Source organism: Labeo rohita, chromosome 17 (genome assembly GCF_022985175.1).
Source record: "Labeo rohita strain BAU-BD-2019 chromosome 17, IGBB_LRoh.1.0, whole genome shotgun sequence".
Lineage (NCBI taxonomy): Eukaryota > Metazoa > Chordata > Actinopteri > Cypriniformes > Cyprinidae > Labeo > Labeo rohita.
In genome coordinates, this window is record NC_066885.1 from 15475584 (window position 1) to 15495285 (window position 19702).

General features: G+C 36.9%; 1 protein-coding gene across 1 annotated transcript in view; it reads right to left on the reverse strand.

Annotated features, from left to right (window-relative positions):
- Positions 1-4667: 4667 nt before the first annotated feature.
- peli1b (pellino E3 ubiquitin protein ligase 1b) overlaps positions 4668-19702 on the reverse strand; it is a 31940-nt gene continuing 16905 nt past the window's right edge. The window contains 6 exon segments of the mRNA XM_051133487.1: positions 4668-8319; positions 8321-8761; positions 11768-11956; positions 12480-12677; positions 12929-13030; positions 13521-13650. Coding sequence (XP_050989444.1) covers positions 8182-8319; positions 8321-8761; positions 11768-11956; positions 12480-12677; positions 12929-13030; positions 13521-13650 — 1198 coding nt within the window. The 3' untranslated portion in view covers positions 4668-8181.

Below are 19702 nucleotides of genomic sequence, written 5' to 3' on the forward strand. Positions count from 1 at the left end.
ACTACAGTGTTTTGGACTAAAAACAGTTCCTGTCACATATCCTTTTTTTATTTTGCACCATAACGGAACCACACGGGGATAAAACGTTTTTTTTGGCAAACACTGTGTCTTAGTGTCACAAGATGAATTCACTAGAAGCAAAAACAGGAAATAGGTCTGACACATCCTCCTCTGATGTAATAACAGCTACTTTCCAGAGTATAGTGGTAGTTATTATTGGTCAGTAGGGGTTTAACCAGAAAAACACTTGAATCATTTGCACAGGAATGCATGAGCAAATTAGCTTGTTCAGTAGCACAAATTTTACTCCGTAAAATCAAACAGCCTGTATTTTCAGAGGTATGTGTAAATGTTTCAAAGGGTAAAGATTCTTTGTGCATCACGATCAATCTTGGTTTTTTATATACACACTAGGGGTTAGGGTTTCAGTCGCCATTACTAATACTCAGCTCTCAATGACAATTTCTGTACCGGTAATATACACTACCAGTCAAAAGTTTTTGAACAGTAAGATTTTTAATGTTTCTGAAAGAAGTCTCTTCTGCTCACCAAGCCTGTTACAAAGTATAGCAAAAACAGTAAAATTGTAACATATTTCAAATATCTTTTTTCTATTTGCATATATTTTAAAATATAATTTATTCATGTGATTTCAAAGATTTTTAGAATCATTATTCCAGTCACATGATCCTTCGGAAATCATTCTAATATTCTACTTTGCTCAATAAAAACGTTTATTATTATTATTATTATGTTGAAAGCATCTGAGTAGAATTTTTTCAGGTTTCTTACATAAATAGAAAGTTCATGAGAACAACATTTATCTGAAATATAAATCTTTTGTAACATTATAAATGTCTTTATCACCACTTTTGATCAATTTAAAGCATCCTTGCTAAATAAAAGTATTAATTTCATTTAGCTTTGATCACAGAAATAAACTACATTTTAAAATATAATCAAATAGAAAACTTGTTTTAAATAGTAAAAATATTTAACATTTTTACTGTTTTTGCTATACTTTCGGATTAAATAAACAGGCTTGGTGGGCACAAGAGACTTCTTTAAAAACATTTAAAATCTTACTGTTCAAAAACTTTTGACTGGTAGTGTAGATGAAAAAAATGCTGCTGAATACTTTATTTTTTTACTTTTATTTTTAACTATATGTTATTTGTAAGGCTGAATTCTAGAAGTAATAGAAGTAACTTTGCAAATTGCAAATGAATAATCATAATTTCCAAGTATTTTTAATGAACTAAATATAGCTTCAAAATAGCCAAGTAAGAAGTCGATAAAAAAAAAAAACAATGACATCTATCTAGAATGTATCTAAACATTTTCCAGAGAAGACCAGCGAGTGATTTTTCTCTTTTTGCGTCACACTTTGGTGAACTGTGTTGCTGTGGCAGTAATGGGCTATTATTATTGATTTTGACATGTAAATGCATCTACAACAAACCACAAATAAAATCCAAAAACATCCTAATGCAAATGCCACCGTCACTGTGCGTAATCCATTTTGCTGCTCCAATAATAACAATCCGAGTAAAATCAATATCACTTTCAGCTGAGAACACCTCTGAACACATACTGTTAACTCAGCATGACTATATGGGCCTTTCATGATATTGTTTCAGGTCAGTAATGAGGGTTATGGGGACTATTAACCTCAAATGTCATGCTGACATGCTGATACACACATTTATGCTTTAGGGGCTCGTATACAAAGATGAACAAATGGAAGTGAAGAAGCGGGTGTGAAGATGATTTAACAGACTAAGAAAGTGGGAGAGAAATGTCTGCCGTCAGATTGCTACTAATCTATTTACAAAGTTTAAATTACTTGAAAACCAAATTAGAAAATTGATTCTTTTTTAATTAAGAGTGAGTAAGGAGAGTCATCATTTTCTTTTTTTGTACTCAGTAAAAAGTTTCCTCATTAATCGGAGGCCTATTTGACGGAGATTTGAAAAAGTATTCCTGTTTCAAACATGAATCCATTGGTCTATGTTGGCTCCTCAAACGGAAGATATTATAATTGGTGCTGTTTTTAATCTTATTTATCAGGTTGTCTCATAACTAGCGCAATCAAAGGTTTGGTGGGAATTTGGGTTGTACTCACATCTGTGTTGATCCGTCACACACACTGCTGTTGTAGAAGTACTGTATCCCTGAAGGACATCACATGACTTGATTTTGTCTGCTGCCCTCATTCTGCTGACGCAGAGGCCACTTATGTAAGTACAGACCTATCAAAAGACAAAAAAGGCTCTTTGGTGAGAAACGTAAGATTAGCCTTTTGCTATTCCAGATTTACTTGTCTATGTTCTGACTCAACAGATTAGGATGCCAGAATATTCAAAATCTGATCTGGTGTCATCTGATACAGACATCCCTCCCAGGCAAACTACCTCTTACAATTTTAGGTTGGGGTATTTGAACTAGTGTACTGACATACAAATTTATTATTGATTACTTTAAAACTCGTTCAGGCTACAAGTCTTTTTAGGGCCTTCTTCAGCTTCTAAGAAAAAGAAGTCAAGACATTAGGAAAAGTCTTATAATGCTGCCACCCTGTGGCCATCTTGTTGGCCTTCGCTTTCACACACCAGAAGGCAATAGAATTTTAATTGAATGGTTGAAAGAATTAAAATAATCCGGAAAAACGCCTTGATCTGTATAGAAAGAAAACACAATTCCAGCAGTAAATTAAATGGATGTTATTTAATTTAAATGGATGTTTTTATTTATTTTACTTTAGTAACAACACAACAACAAAAAGCACAAGAAGAAATATAAGTAGCTTTGTGATTACTTTACATTACCTAAAGCTACTTACATTACTTACCTAAAGCTTTTCCTGTACTTTATCTCTCTAAAACAGTTGTGTTAAGCAGTGTTGTGATTCCTTCAGTGTGGTATTGTTTTTATACAACAGTTCAATAAACATGAAGTTAATTGAGTAACTTACATTTTAGCCACTGTAACAGTTTGTTTTTGCACAGACATCGAAAATCTTTCCACACGAAGCCACAGCACGGTAACCGTTGCTAGTCTCCGAGCAAAACACAGCAGTGGCGTTTAGCTTCCGTTTTGAACGAACCGGTTCAACGAATGATTCAATGATTCACTCATAAAACAGATAATTATTGGTCGCCAGCTTTTGGCGTAACCATGTAACTTGTACAAAGAGTAGCACAGACTGACAGAAACCCGAAAATCAACACAAAAAAGTGATTCAAATAATTAACCGTCGCTTGATATCATAACCCCGCCCAACCAATCAAATTCTTTCCATTTGTGGCTATATGTTTCTTGTGATTGTTTTTCTTGTTGAGTGTTGTATTAATTATTAACAATTAATTAACAACTATATATATATAAAAATTAACCAGACCTACTTAAAAGATGTACTTGTTCCGCTAATATTGTTTTGTAATATTGTACTGTTGTATTGTTTTCTTTCTTTCTTTTCTTTTTCTTTATTTTATGGACAGATCTCAGGCTCTACAGTAAAAAGTTATAAATCAAAAATGCTTAAACTAAAAAAAAATGATATAAAATAATATATTTTAATAAATATCAATTTATTTTGTGATTCCAGGAGCCAGTTGCATAAACTTATTAACGACTAACTAGCGGTTAACCAAGTGGTAATCAGTCTCACTTTTCGGATTCTAATTAGACCAGTTCCCACTTTATGTAGCTTGAATTTACTGAAAGCTATCTATCTTATTTTTCCCGACCTTTTCAAAAATGAACCATGGTTTTAGTAAAAGTGTAGTAACCATGTTTTTTGGCGTATTGACTACCATTTGTATAACCACAGTTTTACTACAAATACCATGGTTTACTGTAGCAAAAGCACGGTTAATTTATTGTTACATGTTTAACTATAGTAATCTTGTTTTTTTGGTTTTATTTGTAGTAAAACCGTGGTTAATTTTTGTCGAGCGGACTCGGCCATTTGTAAATGTGGGTGTGGCTTCCGGTCTCATCAGCGACCAGCTATTTTTAGCTGTACAAGACAGCTTGTTTTGCTGCTTTATATAGAAAATTGGGTTGTTTTATCTATTATTTTATGGTATTATCTTAATTATGAGCACAAAGGTTTGTAGTGCGTTTTGATGTTTACTGCACATTGTTATTCTTCTTGTTATTTCCTTATAGTGGCTAATAAACCAGAAGTCTCACCCATACTTACCTTACGCTTACCTCCACGTTGAAAAATAATGTGGATTAGCAGTCTTCAAGAAAAAAATAGATGGTTAACTTTATAGTATTAAGTAGGTTATGCAACCGGCATAGACCGACAAGAACTGCATGTTTAAAAGACGGAAAAGGGAAAAAAAATGTATAATAAAAACAATATTGTTTTAATTATATGAATTTAAATAATCTTAAAAAGCATCCTGACGCCCCTGGTTGAGAACCACTGTACTATGTTGTTAATATGTATTATTATTACCTATAAGCAGGCATTTTCATCTAAATTAGTTTAGGAGAAGAGGGCAGTGACCAACAGAACACGTTTGCACGTATCATATCTCATTATCATATATTACTTAAAACAAACATAATCCTTGAAGACAGAAATTGAATAAAAAGGTAAGAGTCAGCCTTGTCCTCAGGTGCCCATGAGAATAAAAAGAATAACACCCAAACTCTTTCAACATGCTTTTAAAAATTTTATTTGTTTAAAGTTGGTACAAAATGGTAGATCAGAAACATTCTCATCATTTGCCTTTATGCATTCTGATTTTTCAGAACACACACACACACTCTCTCTCTCTCTCACACACACACATACTAGGATCATGCAGACTGGTTAGACCAAAGTGACAAAAGACATGTCAAAGAACTCAAACAAAAAAAAAAAACAGAAAATAAAAAGGAAAAAAGCCCTTTACACACGCCGTCTCTACAGAGACAAACGAGCGATGCCCTTAAAAAGTCAAACGTGTCTAACAAATCTAGTGTGTCTGCTTAATACTTGGAAAAACACTCACAGGAGGAGATGAAGAATTATTATTTTGCTAATAAACCATCCTCAAATTACAGAAAAAATAGGGGTGTGGGGTTATTATGTCTGTGGCGTGATTATTAAGCTTCATATTCGCTCATAGCACTTTGAGCAGAGTGTGGTCTAGATCTCCCCACACGCAACAGACCCCAGATCAGCTGTCTGGATCTGAAATACTTCATGAACACATGCCCTGGTGGTCAGGATGGAGGAAACTCCCTGAGGTGAAAAAACTGCACCAGTATGCCGTGTCTGGGTGCTGTTCAGAACAGCAGGAACTGAACGATCTCTGGAAGTCGAGCTCGGACTCCTCAGGCAGAGAATCCACTTCACAGTCCTGGGATTCTCAACCCTTCAGACTCTCCAGAATTTTACACGTAACACAGTACAGCACATTTAACATTCGCACGGTACATACGACAGCATGTACATGAAATCAAACAGTCAATAACGTCATTACAAATTCAAATATATTAGCATACTCGTACACACATATACATACACATAGAGGTTCGTTCTTTGAGGGGGGCTATATTTTGCTTAATCTCAAACTTTCTTCCACAGAACAAAAAAGGTTTAGAAAAGCTGCTCTTTTCCATAGAATGAAAGTGGATGGGGAACAACGGTTTTTAAAGGAGAACAAAAATCCAGAACAAAAATTTACAGATAATTTACTCACCCCCCTTGTCATCCAAGATGTTCAAATCTTTCTTTTTTCAGTCGTAAAGAAATTGTTTGGTTTTTTTTTTGAGGCAAACATCGCAGGCATTTTTCTCCATATAGTGGACTTCAATGTTGCCCAAGAGTTTGAACTTCCAAAATGCAGTTTAAATGCAGCTTCAAAGGGCTCTAAATGATCCCAGCTGAAAAAGAAAGGTTTTATCTAGCAAAACAATGTCATTTTCTAAAAAAAAAAAGGTTACAATTTATATACTTTTTAAACCTCAAATGCTTGTCTAGCTCTGCGTGAACTCTGTGCATTCCGGGTCAATACAGTTTGGGTGTCAAAAAACTCCCATATCATTTTCTCCTCCAACTTCAAATTCGTCCTACATCTCTGCAGAAGTACCGACCCAGTGTTTACAAAGTGAATGCGCAAGGAGGGTCAAACACCCTTTACTAAAAAAAAATGTAAAACAATGATGTAGGACAGGAGGAGGTGAGTAAATGATCTGTAAATTTTTGTTCTGGAAGTGAGGAATAGACTGACATTTAACCTTATATCACATCAGTTAAAACGTCATCGTCTACTTGTATTGTATGGAAAAGAGCAGCTTGGACTGCTATACATGTCTTCTTTTGTGTTCCACAGAATAAGAAGGTAATATGGCTTTCATAAAACATACACTACTGTTCAAAAGTTTGAGGTCATAAGTGTCATTAAGTGTTTTCAACATCACTTATGCTCACCGAAGCTGCATTTATGTGATTACATTTTCAGTTTCAATATCTTCAATGTAATTGATTCCTGCGATGGCTTTTCAGCAGCCATTACTCTAGTCTTCAGTGTCACATGATCCTTCAGAAATCGTTCTAATATGCAACCACAAAACCAGTCGTAAGCAGCACGGGTATATTTGTAGCATTAGCCAACAATATGGGTCAAAATTATAGATTTTTCTTTTATGCCAAAAATCATTAGGATATTAAGTAAAGATCATGTTCCATAAAGATATTTTGTAAATTTCCTACCATACATATATCAAAACTTAATTTTTTATTAGTAATATGCATTGATAAGAACTTCAATTGAACAACTTTAAAGGTGATTTTCTCAATATTTTGATTTTTTGACCGTTGTATGGAAAGCTTATTTATCCAGCTTTCAGATGATGTATAAATCTCAATTTTAAACAACTGACCCTTATGACTGGTTTGTGGTCCAGGGTCACATATGCTGATTTGGTGAAAGTTCAAGTCTTTACGCTCACATTTGATCAATTAAATGTGTCCTTGCAGAATAAAAGTATAAATTTCTCTAAAAAAATAAAAGAAATTTTACTGACCCCAAACATTGAATGGCATTTTAAGTATTAACTATTTAGTTTCTTGCACACAGGGGGAGTGTCATTCATTTAGAAACAAAAAATTTAACATCTATTTTAAACTGAACAATGAAAAAAAGTTACCCTTTCTACTGGAATCAGAATCCCAGTAGCTGTTAGGTACAAAACAAATCACATCTCAGTTTGCAAACTGAGAGACTAAAACGGATCTATAAAAGAGGTAAAGGATTTTTTTTTTTCCAGAGGTTAGTGCTACTTTTCGCACTACGGATGGAAATAACTTCCCAGTGTCCCCAAAATATCCAAACAAGGGTAGTCATCTACACAGAAAAGGCTTGAACAGAATTTATGAAGACATTTAAGCACACAATTTTGCGAACACTCGCTGACAGGGCATGTGATTTTGGCCTGTGCTTAAAGGGAGGTGAAGATTTTTAGGCCTCTTGAGCTTTGTGGAGCTCAGCGAGAACATTTCTCTGAGCTACTGCAGAGAAGATTTCACTCACACAATTATATGTAACCTACATATATGAGAACAAATCTGAATGCTATAGCGAAGCCTACAAATGGAAGAGACTCACAAAAAAAGAGAAAAAAAAAACAGCTACACAGAACTTAACTCCCCAAACACACACCTATAAATTTTTATCTTCGATAAACATTGATAGTGTATAAATAAAAAAACATTAAGTATTTAAGTTAGACATATATGGAAAACAGTTATCTGGAATCTAAATGTAGTTGTTTTATGAAATGCTGTGAATCACTGAATGATTTGAGCTCATACATGGATGGTGTATTGCCTTTGTAATGCTGAGTATTACTGTTAGCAAATAAACAATGTACAAGTCATCATCTGTAACCATCGTCAAAAGACGAGCAGAGCCACCCAATCAGAACGCTCGAATGTGGGTGTGCATGTGCTCTGCTTTCATTTTTTTTTTTGCTTTTATAATCCTTTTATTTGAAAATATATATTTTTGTTTTTCTCTGTATTCGAAAAAGCAGTATAAAGGTCACTTACAAACCAGAAAGGGAGGAAAAAACAGTCTGAGAGCGCAGAAAAGTCATCTTTATAAAATCAGATAGCAACAGCAGAAAGAAACGCCTGACTAATGTTTGTCAAATGGGGTTACTGGGTAGGTGTGTTTAGTCCACGGGCCCCTGGAAGATCAGTCTGATGTATCCCTGCTCGCCGCTGAGCTGCTGAGCGCAGAAAGGACAAGCGGCGTGGAAGGTGTGCGTTCCATGAGGAAGAGGGATTTGACTCCAATACGCCGCTGTTTTTTTCTGAGCACACGTGGCCGCAAGGGCTGAATGCGTGAGTAGGAGGGGCCGCATCCAGATAGAACCCAGCCTCGCAGCCCAGCCACAACGGCACGTACGGCCCGCGAGCGCGACACATGGGACATTCCCGCTCACGGCCTTCCCTTCCGTCTCGCTCTGCGTCGCGGTTGCCCCAGTTGTGGTAGCCGTGAACGTGACCGCAGTTTAGGTAGACCCAGGGTTGCTTCTCGTCCACGATGTCCTTCCGCCGCATGCTGGGGAAAGCGAGGGTGTTGAAACCCACAGGGCATTGGGGACGAGCAGCGTTCAGCTCTTGCCGGAGCGCCTCCAGGTGTTTGACGGTGGGAGTACGGGAAAGCCCTTCAGCGGTGCGCCACAAGAGAGTCGCTCCACAGAGATCGATCAGAGAGCCGTCTACTAACTCTTGAGTCTCATTCTCCACCTAGAGAGAGAAAGTACAATGAGAAAAATTATAAATGGAGACCATATTTATGCTTTGAACACAAATGATGCCTGATTAAATCAAAGCAGGTAGATGCATTGCTGAAAGATTGCCTGCAGGGGGCAGTAAAGCCCCAACACTTGCTGTACAACAATGATACATTATAAAAAGAGCCAAAAAAAGACTATAATATAAGCATTTAATGCTTAAGACATCTGTTCCTTATGAGCATGCAATGCACAGACATAAATGTGTAAAACACATACACCCTATGATTCACGCATTCATCCTGGAATGATATAATTCATGGTTCCGACATTTCACAGAGCCGCCCTTGATCAGTCTTTAGTCTGACCTTCACTATACTGCATTAGCCACACACACACAGCTGTATGGACACTGTGTGTGAATTGCACAGTGTCTGTTTCTGAGCTGACTTATGTGAAGGTCACTAAGTGTAAGTGCAAATACAACACTGTATTTCAGCAAGTATGCATGGGGTGGGGGGGTGTGGGGTCACTGTTTTCTTTGCCCTCAACATTTAAAGGTCCAGTAACACATGTTGTGTATACAGTCTTATCTTGAATATCATGTAAATGTATACAGGGCATCAATTATAGAAATGACAAAAAAATAAATACATTAATAATTATAATAGCAATAAAAATAAAATACTTGAATTAAAAATAAAACCGTAATTAATAATAATAATAATAATAATAATAATAATAATAAAATATTTTATATTTTTTAATTGCAATTATAAATGCTTAACTGTTGTATTGTCATTTAAATATATCCAATTTCACTAATTTGGAATCAGCATGAACACAATATACAAAATTTGATATAAAAAAAAAAATACAGTAAAATCTGTGAAATATTATAATTTAAAATAACATTTCTATTTTATTTCGCTTTTCAGCAGCCATTACTCCAGTAGATATTGTCACATGATTTTTCAGAAATCATACTAATATTATCTTTAATATCATGTAATGTAAACAAATAAGGACATAACAGAAACAACAGAAAGTAGAGAAAATAAAAAAAACATTAATAATTATAACAGCAATTCAAATAAAAAAAATACTTTAACTTAAAATAAAATATTGATTAATAATAATAATTTAATATTTTTAAAATTGCAATTAAGAATGCTTAACTGTTGTTTTGTTTGAATATATCCTATGACTAATGTGGGATCAGCAAAAACAAAATATTTTCAAAATGTGATGTCCCGGCTTCTGAACTACTTGACTGTTTCAACAGCATCAGGCCAGAGTCTGAGCAGTTGGGTTTAAACTTTATCTGTTCTGAGCCAGTAAAGCCGAACGTCTCTACGGCATCACAGTTGAGCAGTGTTTGCCCAGCACTGAGGCAGCATTAGATCCATGTTTAGCCAGCACTGAGCCATCAGCAGGACTCCTCAGGAGCAGGACATGAACAGCAATCAGGAGTGTGTTTGTTCTGCCTGTGACAACCCAGATTAATGGGGCGCCTCCGAGCCTCTGGACTCTGAGTGCATGCGTATCAGAGAGAGTGTTTGAGTTGTGCAACAAGAATACATAAGCAGTTTGATTTGTGCTCCTCAATGTGGCCAAACACATCCCGGGCTCGTACATATCTAAGAGTCTTCACAGGTCTATATTTGTCCAGACAACCACTGAAGATAATGACTTGTTATGAGCACGGGAGGAAAGTGTTGAGTGCAGTAGTTCTCATTGGACCTCCTGTCTGACGCACTTAACAGATCAACTCTGGATCATCTTACAGCTTTGTGTTACACCGGACAGGGCAAAGCTGTCTCGCCTGGGCCGTTACCATGGCAACAGCGTCCCAGAACAACCGGTCAACGGCACCAGAATGCCCAACGTCCCGTCTTGCAGGGAGCCATATGACTGTTTAACAAGCTTCAATTTCAGAATCCCATCTGACATTGTATTACAGCTTTCACAAATGCTGATTCATAAACACTACCTGATATTTATGGCCTTTTGATTTGAAACAGAATATGTGCCTCTAATAGGGCTTGGTGCGACATGAAGTTATATACCTAAATGTGTCAACTCGTAAGTGATAATGCTATACCGTTTACACTGCGTTAAAGGATTAGTTCACTCCTGAATTAAAATTTACAGAATTTACTCAACCATGTCATTCAAGATGTTCATGTCTTTCTTTATCAGTCGAAAAGAAATGAAGGTTTGTAAAGAAAACAGGGTTTTTCTCCATATAATGGACTTCAATGGGGATGTTGAAGGTCCAAACTGCAGTTTCAAACGATCAAATGATCTGTCATTTTCTAAAAAAAATTACAATTCATATGCTTTTTAACCACAAATGCTCATCTTGCACTAGCTCTGTGATACTGTAATCACGTTGGAAATCTTTTCATGGTTAGTTCTTCGTCTGTGTACTTTGGTTTAAAAAATTCCATCTCAAAATCATCAGACATTGCCGTTTTACCTTTTTTTGTAAAGAGCGTTTGACTTTCTTTGCATGTTCGCTTTGTAAACACTGGGTCGGTGCTTCCACCTACATCATACATAAAGTTGAGCTAGTGCAAGACAAGCATTTGCAGTTAAAAATTAAATACATTTTAATTTTTTTTAGATAATGACCGATCGTTTCGCTAGATAAGACCCTTATTCCTTCACTGGGATCGTGTAGAGCCCTTTAAAGCTGCACTGAAACTGCGATTTGGACCGTCAACCCACTGATCCCCATAGAAATCCACCATATGGAGAAAAATCCTGGAATGTTTTCCTCAAAACCGTAATTTCTTTTTGACTGAAGAAAGACATGAACATCTTAGATGACACAGGGGTGAGTAAATCATCACAAAATTTACATTTTGAAGTGAACTAATCACTCAACCAATGCATGACTAAAGAAACCCACTCTAATTTACTGGATTTTCAAAATGATTTCTGGTTGAATATGCAGTAAAAAAGACCTTGTGTTGAGCACGTATATTCATAAATATACCATCAGAGAACTGACCATTTTCCCTCGCTGCTGTGCCGAGCGCGTCTCTCTCAGTGTGAACACATTTCCGCACACCGAAATCTCTCTCCACACACCGGGTTTGGAGTCCTCTGTGAAACCATGGCGAGGATGCATTACCAACACACCATTAGTAGTCAGACCGTCCATCTGTCCATCCGACGTCTTCCACTTCGCTGCTTTCTCCTGTAAGCCAAAAAAGGTTATTAGCATTTTATTTGAATAATTGAAGAGTCAGCTCACCTGAAGATGAAAACTGTCATTATTTACTTATGACATATCAAATCTGAATGACGGACTTTCTTCAGTGGAACACAAAAGATATTTTGAAGCACACTGGGAACCAAATGAACATAGGGAACCAAACTCAGGAGACCACTGCCTTCCAGTGTATGCGGGCAAAAAGACATGCCTCAAAATATCTTCATGTTTCACAGAAGAAAATAAGTTACACAGATTTGGACCGACATTAAAATGACAATAAACTGTAATATTACTATTTTAGGTAGACGACACAACATCAAACTATTCAAAAATAACATACCGTGCATTAAAGTCTACTAAGATTCTAGATCTGTTTTCTTTATACATTTGGACATATTTGGCCTAACATCAGTTGTTTATGCTGCTCAAAAGCAGTGCTTGTTTCTCAGGTCAAATCACCCACTGTCTTTACATAAGATGAAGTCACACTTCCTCGCTATCTCACCCCTAGGAAGATGTTCTTGGAGGAGTCGAATCCGGCGGCGTAGATGCGGGCGGTATAAGGGGGCGTTCGCTGACACATGATCCGGCATGCGAAGCGAGATATGGTGCTCTGAACCGACTGCGTGTCAGAGTTACTCTGACTCCCGGGAACCGTGTCGGTCACCACAAAATCTATAGGAGTTTCAGTTGAGCGACCAATCTGAGATGCAGAGAGAAATTAAACATTAAACACTGCAGAGAAATTTGTAAGCTTGCATCACTATACACAACTAAAGAAACAGTGTAGGAAACACAGAATCAAAGTAGATGCTAGTGCCACCTCTTTTCTGCCTAGTGACAGCATTATTTCAGGCTGACACATTTGAGTAGTGAGATTAATAGACGCTTTTGAACACAGTCCAAAAAGCAGTCGTAAAGGACGGCACAGCTTAGTCAGCAATAAGTCGGTACCTGAAACATATCTGTATTGCTGTCTTGAGTGTACTCCACCACCACCGTCTGTACACGGGACAACGTGTAGGAAATACTGTGCTGATCCTTGTTACTTATGGCCTAAAAAAAAAAAAAAAAAAAAAAAAAAAAAGGAAGAGATGATAAAATAACATGCATCAAGACACATATGCCCAAGAAATCACCACTTAATCATTACCCAAAGGAAAAAAAAAAATTATATATAAGAATATATATATATACGAATAAAATTCATAAATATATATATGTATATGTATACACACTATTGGCTAATGTGGAAAAAATATTCAAACGTTTATTGGGGAGCACAATACAGTCTAACAGACTGTGGAATCAAGCCGAGAGCTATTTGTGTGGAAGTGTGTGTTTGTGAAGGAGCCACAGAGAGGTCATTCATGAGCTCAACAGTATCCAGATGTGTGAATGGATACACCCTGTTCCATTACAGCTCAAAACCACCTAGGTTTCTGAATTCAAAACACCCCCAGAACCAAAAATGACACTGTAACTGCTGATTCTCTTAAGATAGTCTTGTGTAATGCCTAGGTGGAGTGTGTGTGTGCGTGTATACCTTGGCAGCCTGTGGGGTGCAGGCTACGTGTACAGTGCTGGGTTTGACACCGTTGGATTTGGGCCTTTTGAAGAGTGCAAACCTGCTCTTCCTTCTGCCGCGGTCCCCGTTGGGTAGAGAGCCATTATACCTGCAGAAAGAGAGTGAGAAATTCAACTGAAAACACCTGCACTCAACGATTATTCTACCAATTCAGCTGCAGGCAACAGGTGGTGAACACAACAGATAGAAATGCTTACAAAAGCACAAACAAAGCCTGTATGGTAGATATTCGATCCAATGCTTTTCTAAGGAAAAGCAGACAGTCATTTAAGCTGTTATCTGGAACCAAAACCTAACCTAAACCAAATTCCACAAAAAAATTCCAGAGTCAAAATACATAATCAACTCTTCATAAAATATATTAGGTAAATACATTTAGGTGAAATGACATAATGAACCTGACACAGCCTCACAACAAGTTTCTGTATTGCTATAATGAGCAAGGTTAGTAATTACAGTGATACCTGACGTCACATTCATATGTGGTCTGAAATTCAATTCAAACCTCATTTATAGAAATGCGTCTCAGTCTGGGTAATCAGGTCGTGTTTCAAGTAGGGCTCCCCTTGACTAAAGATTTTTCTGGTTGACTGGTAGCCGTTCATTTTAAGCATTAGTCGACCATTAGTCGCACATTTATTAATAAACCATATAAATCATAACAATGAGCCTTTAACTGCCTACATAGGCTAATAAGCGCTCAAGCGCACGCAAAAAAAAAAAAAAAAAAAAAAAAAAACAAACCTTGCCACAGCACACAGGCAGATATAAAAATTATAAATGTGTCAGGGAAAAACAGCATGAATAAATTAACATTAAAGTTTTAACAATTTATTGATAAACTAGCGCTTTCTTTGTTTTCGGCTTAAGAGACGAAGTCGGCGACACTGACTTGTCATCTTCGCAGTATATTGGTTTTCTATTTGAATTGGTTCATTTAAAAGTAGACATTTTGCTCTCTATAGATATATTTTATATAGATATATAAGGCAAGTCAAGGCAAGGCAAGTATACATATATACAGAGTTTGGGAGTTTCACGCTCAGGTTCACAGAGACTGAGATGGCAGAAAGCGCAATGTTTCGTTGTTATAAATGTATTCTTTACAAATTCAAAAGATGTATTGCTCTTAGCCGTATGACCAAAAATGACAGAGTATTTTAAGAGCAAGTGACCACACCGGCGCCTCCAACTGTCATGCAGTAAGCACGCTACTATTCAGCTTACACACTTGAAAAGCGCAAATTTTTCTAGGTTAGCATTAGATTGAGCTGCCATATAGAGTTGCGACTACATACATACATCTTCCAGATAAAAAGACATATTTGAGGTCGATGAATGATAGGTGGGTGTTTGGATGTCCTGCCCGATGTATTGTATTACCACATATACCGTATCTTTGCCATTTTCTGTGGATTTTTTTTTTCTGCAACTAAGCGACAAATAAAATTTTGGCCGATCAAGCCTCTTCTCATCGACTATTATGGGGCAGCCCTAATTATGTAGTAGTTTCTAAGTAGTTTCTTTCTTAATTGAGGACACGACATGACAGTACACGACATGTAACATCATACACAAAGTGCAATATTGTCCATAACTAAGGCACACGTGGCATTCCCTATGTACTGAACCATTCCAAATATCAGCTACTGTCTCTCTATAGTCCATTACCGCTAATAAAAGAACCAATTAACATACACCAGATCTAAACAAATGGATCTGATATTATCACTTACAAAATTTTAGTACTAAAGATTACAGCAGCATTTGAAAACCAAATCTGATTTGTGAGCAGCGTACACTACATACACACACTACATACCTGAGCTATGTCTGGTGGTTTCCTCAGTTCTCCACCCAATTACTCACTACCCAAATGTGCTTCACAGACTTCACAGTGTCTGCAATGTGATGTAGTTCAACATTGTGCTTTTGGTATTGTGTGGGTTTGGGTTTTAGAAGCTAAGCGATGGACTTTATTAAGTCTCTGATTGATTTAACATGAGTTTGCCGAAGGCACGCATTGACGCTGTTGAGTGCATTCTCAACATATTTTGGCAAACCCACATTATCACAATGTACTCTATAAACAAGCTGACCAATTGTGCTTGTTTCTCTTAAGGCTTTCCTTCAAGAGAAACTACACCATCTTTTAAATGAAGATCGGAAAACGCAATTAAGACATCTGGGGTTTCCCACCAGGTGACATCTTTGGGTTGAGTAAGTTTGAAAACACCTTATGTCCTTTATGGCAGAAACTGATGAAATGATCTCAAGAACTGATGTATGGGGGTAAAAAAACAACGTTAATGAAGAGTGAGTCAACACAGAGAGGGAATTTCATGGATATGATGTACAAACACGAGAACCGAGCAGGGTATTTCCGCAGCAGCGTTTTCTCATCTACAGCTGCATTCCTTCTGAAAACACTCCGGGAACGACAGATATAGGGAGGGAAACCCCCCCGGAGAGGTGTAGATGAAGGAAGTCTTTCAGTGTCAGCTGTTGCTGGGAGGAGAGAGTGAAATACAGAGGGAAAACAAGGTGGTGGAGGAAAATGAGCCATCTCATCAGGAGACTGACTCATGAAGCTGTGTGTGTGTGTGTGTGTAGTCAAATGTAGGTTATAACCTCAAGAGAGCTCTGTCAGAGCTAGAAACTCAGTAGTCAAACTTGTGTGACGCAAATAACATTTCCAAAGTTTCATGAGAATTAATATCTGACTCTACAAAGATGAAAAACAGAACTAAACCTCTAGTAGGGCTAAGCTATTTAGGGGGGAAAAAAAACATTAAAATTACGATTTTTCCTCATAAAAATGGCTAAGAAACACTATTTAATAACTATGCTATGGTTATTTGTCTGGGTAAAAAACAAAAATCCATTGAATGGTACATATTTTTAAGCAACATACAGATTATTTGGAACAGTATTTTTTTCCCTTAACTTGTTTCCTAATGTTTGCTGAATTGAGGGCCGACCTACAGCTTTTGATGGGGATGGCCTTTTGCTGCTAGTGCTACTACTGCCCTAAAAAGAAATAAAGTCTGACATGTTAATTTAACCTAAATCTGTAATTAGTTCATTTTAGTTTATCTTTTAATTACAGTACTCTAGATAGATAGACAGATAGACAGACAGATAGATAGATAGATAGATAGCTCTATAGATTTAAAGCTACTGCTGCCCTAAAAACAAAGACTGACATGATAATTTAACCTAAATCTGTAATTATAGTTAGTTTAAGTTGATCTTTTAATTACTATTCTTAATTACAGTATATAATGTTCTTACTAGCTTTGTAAAATTACACTGCATAAAACACGCCTGCACGAAACAAAAATGGCAGACGGGCTGAATGAGAACACAAATTGAGAGCAATACAGCATTTCCTCGGTTACCACTATAAACAAACCAGCGCTGCGCTAATAAATTATACTTTAAAGGTTCACTGACGTGCTTCGAAACACACAGCGTTAATCTATGTGTTGATGTAATTTCAACTGAAACAGGAAGACAGGGCAGGACATATAAAGCAGCCTGGCCCGGCCCGGCCCGGCCCGGCCCCACCCCGCCCCCACCCCGCCCCCTTTTTTAAACAGCCAACAGCGTTTCGTTCATATCAGAGCTATGTATTCACTATACAGAAAATACTAACTCTGTGAACAAGTAACTGATTTCAGTCAAAGCTTCAGCATGTATTTACAGTGTAGGGGGCAGGACACTTGAATTCTAGAGAGCATTTCATAGGACAGAAAGTTTGATGAGCAGCTGAAGTGCAGGGTGAAGTCATCAAAATTGTCAATCCATAATGCCAGAAGATAGAGACTGTAAGTTCTGAATGCTTATACGTTCTTAAAGCAAATTTTGTTATTGTTTTGGAGTACACTAGCTTTATAGAGAAAGCACTATATAGAGGCAGGTTGAAAAGACGGTCAGTTCCGTTCAGGGATACATTCAAATACATACAATGCCGCTCTCACGCTACACGTTCTCATGCAGTGAAGGAAACTGACAACACGCCGACAGACAAGAAAGAGTAGTTTACTTCTAGTAGGAAACAAGGTCTCAGCTTTAAAATGTTCTCTTTTTTAGAAATTCAAATAATAAATATCATTTTGTAGCTCTGTAATGTGTTGTGACAGATCACTGTATTGCCTTATTAGATCAATCAACACGTGAACCGATCATCTTTTCTCTTTACTTAAAGGTGCAATAGGTGATGGTCTTCAGACACATTTTTTGTTATGCTGGTTGAAAGTCTCTTCACATCCTGATAGCAATCATTAAGTTAAGTGGTCTAAATGTATTTATATTTATTTTTATAATTTGTGGAAGGCGTAGGACCAAGAAATGTTTGTCCAATCAAAATACTCGGTCCGAACGTTGCGATAGGCTAACATACCTGCCTGTCAACATATGTATTTGCATACCTCTGCGCACCCTGTCCGCGCAGACAGCATACGTCATCAGCACATTCACATACGCTATGCAGACAGAGAGTTTAAGTCCACCGAAGCTAATCTACTCTCCTGTCTGATTTGATTGACGGATAGAATGGCGGATTTGGCGTTATGACTGGTCAGATTGCCTGTCAATCAAGCTGTTCGTGAAGGGTCAATTCAATATTTTCTTCCAATGTTTCACGCATCGCAAACAGCAAGTTTACTCTGCCTGCTACAGTATTGTCTTTTTTTTGCAACTGTCTTCAGCATCTCTGGCCTCTGTTAAGGCCCGTTTAACACAATATTTCCACACAAATGACTTTTTGAAAATAGATTGCAATGCAGATTGTGCAAGTCCAGAACAGAGATCAGCTGAAATTAGGGTTGGGTATCGTTAGAATATTATCAGTTCCGATTCTGCTTATCGATTCCGATTCTTTTCAATTCCAATGTGTATAAAAGATGATATCAAGCATATTTATTCTGGGTTTTTTTTGCTAAACATTTAGTTGCAACTGAATACCATGAACAAAAATCACATAAAAACAAGATTCACTTTCAGCTGTTTGCAAAATAGAACTGCGTGGTTCTGGATAAATTGGGTTGTTGTTTTTCTTTTAAATGGAAGTTGTGGTTCTCTTACGATTCTAAAGAAAATAAAACATTAGGCAACTAAACAAAATCACATGTAGGCCTTATTTATAAGTGAATGATTCAGTGATTCACTCAAGACTTTTACTTGGTTCATTACTGGATGAATCAGTATTTTTGAATGAATGATCAAAGACAAATTCATTAACAGCCCCCGTTCGCCATCTACTGGCATAACGTTAATCAATAAATCTTTAACATTATTTGGAATGCCAAATTAACTTTCAAATGGATGATTTACTCTATTTTGATCGCTACTGTACATATCAGAGTTTATATCCAGACTATGAACTTTTATCCCAGTATATACTATGCGCTTAGATTAGCGAGCAAGTTCCTGGCAGATCGCTAGGTTGGGTCCTCACAGATGAAAAAAAACAAAAAAAAAAACAAAGAAGAACCGCATATAGGAATCGAAAGGCGTAATTGAAATTTTAATTTCAAAAGAAGTATCCAATTCCTGAACTTAAGTATCTGATTCTGGAATCGGAATCGATTTTCGATACCCAACCCTAGCTGAAATATAACAAACAAACAAACAAACAAAAACTGTGTGTAAGAACATACTACACATAATTAATTAAATCACAGCATTTGCAATTTGATAATCACACTAAGCCATATTTCACAAGGTACAGCTAAAACCGCAGTTTAGCGGTAACACAACACTTAAATCAGCCGTAAGCCAACACAATAATGGAGGTGAGTCCTCTATGGGATTCAAGATGAGAATCTAATCCAATCCATGACCCCTGAGAACATCTAATCAAAGAAGTTAATAAACAAAAAGCTCTTTTAGACGGTCATGTGGTGTTATAGCGCAGAAAAACACAGAAGTCTGTTCTTCAAATGAAAGTCAATGAAGTGCATTATGATACTCTAAAACCATGTTGAAACCCACTGTGTTTTCTAACTGAGGGCTCTGTTGTTCTCTTCAACATGGATCACTCTCACATTTTGCCCACAATGATATTACTAACAACAACAAAAACAGAAACATACAAAGCCTTCACACCATCTGACCCTATTTTCAGAAACACAAAC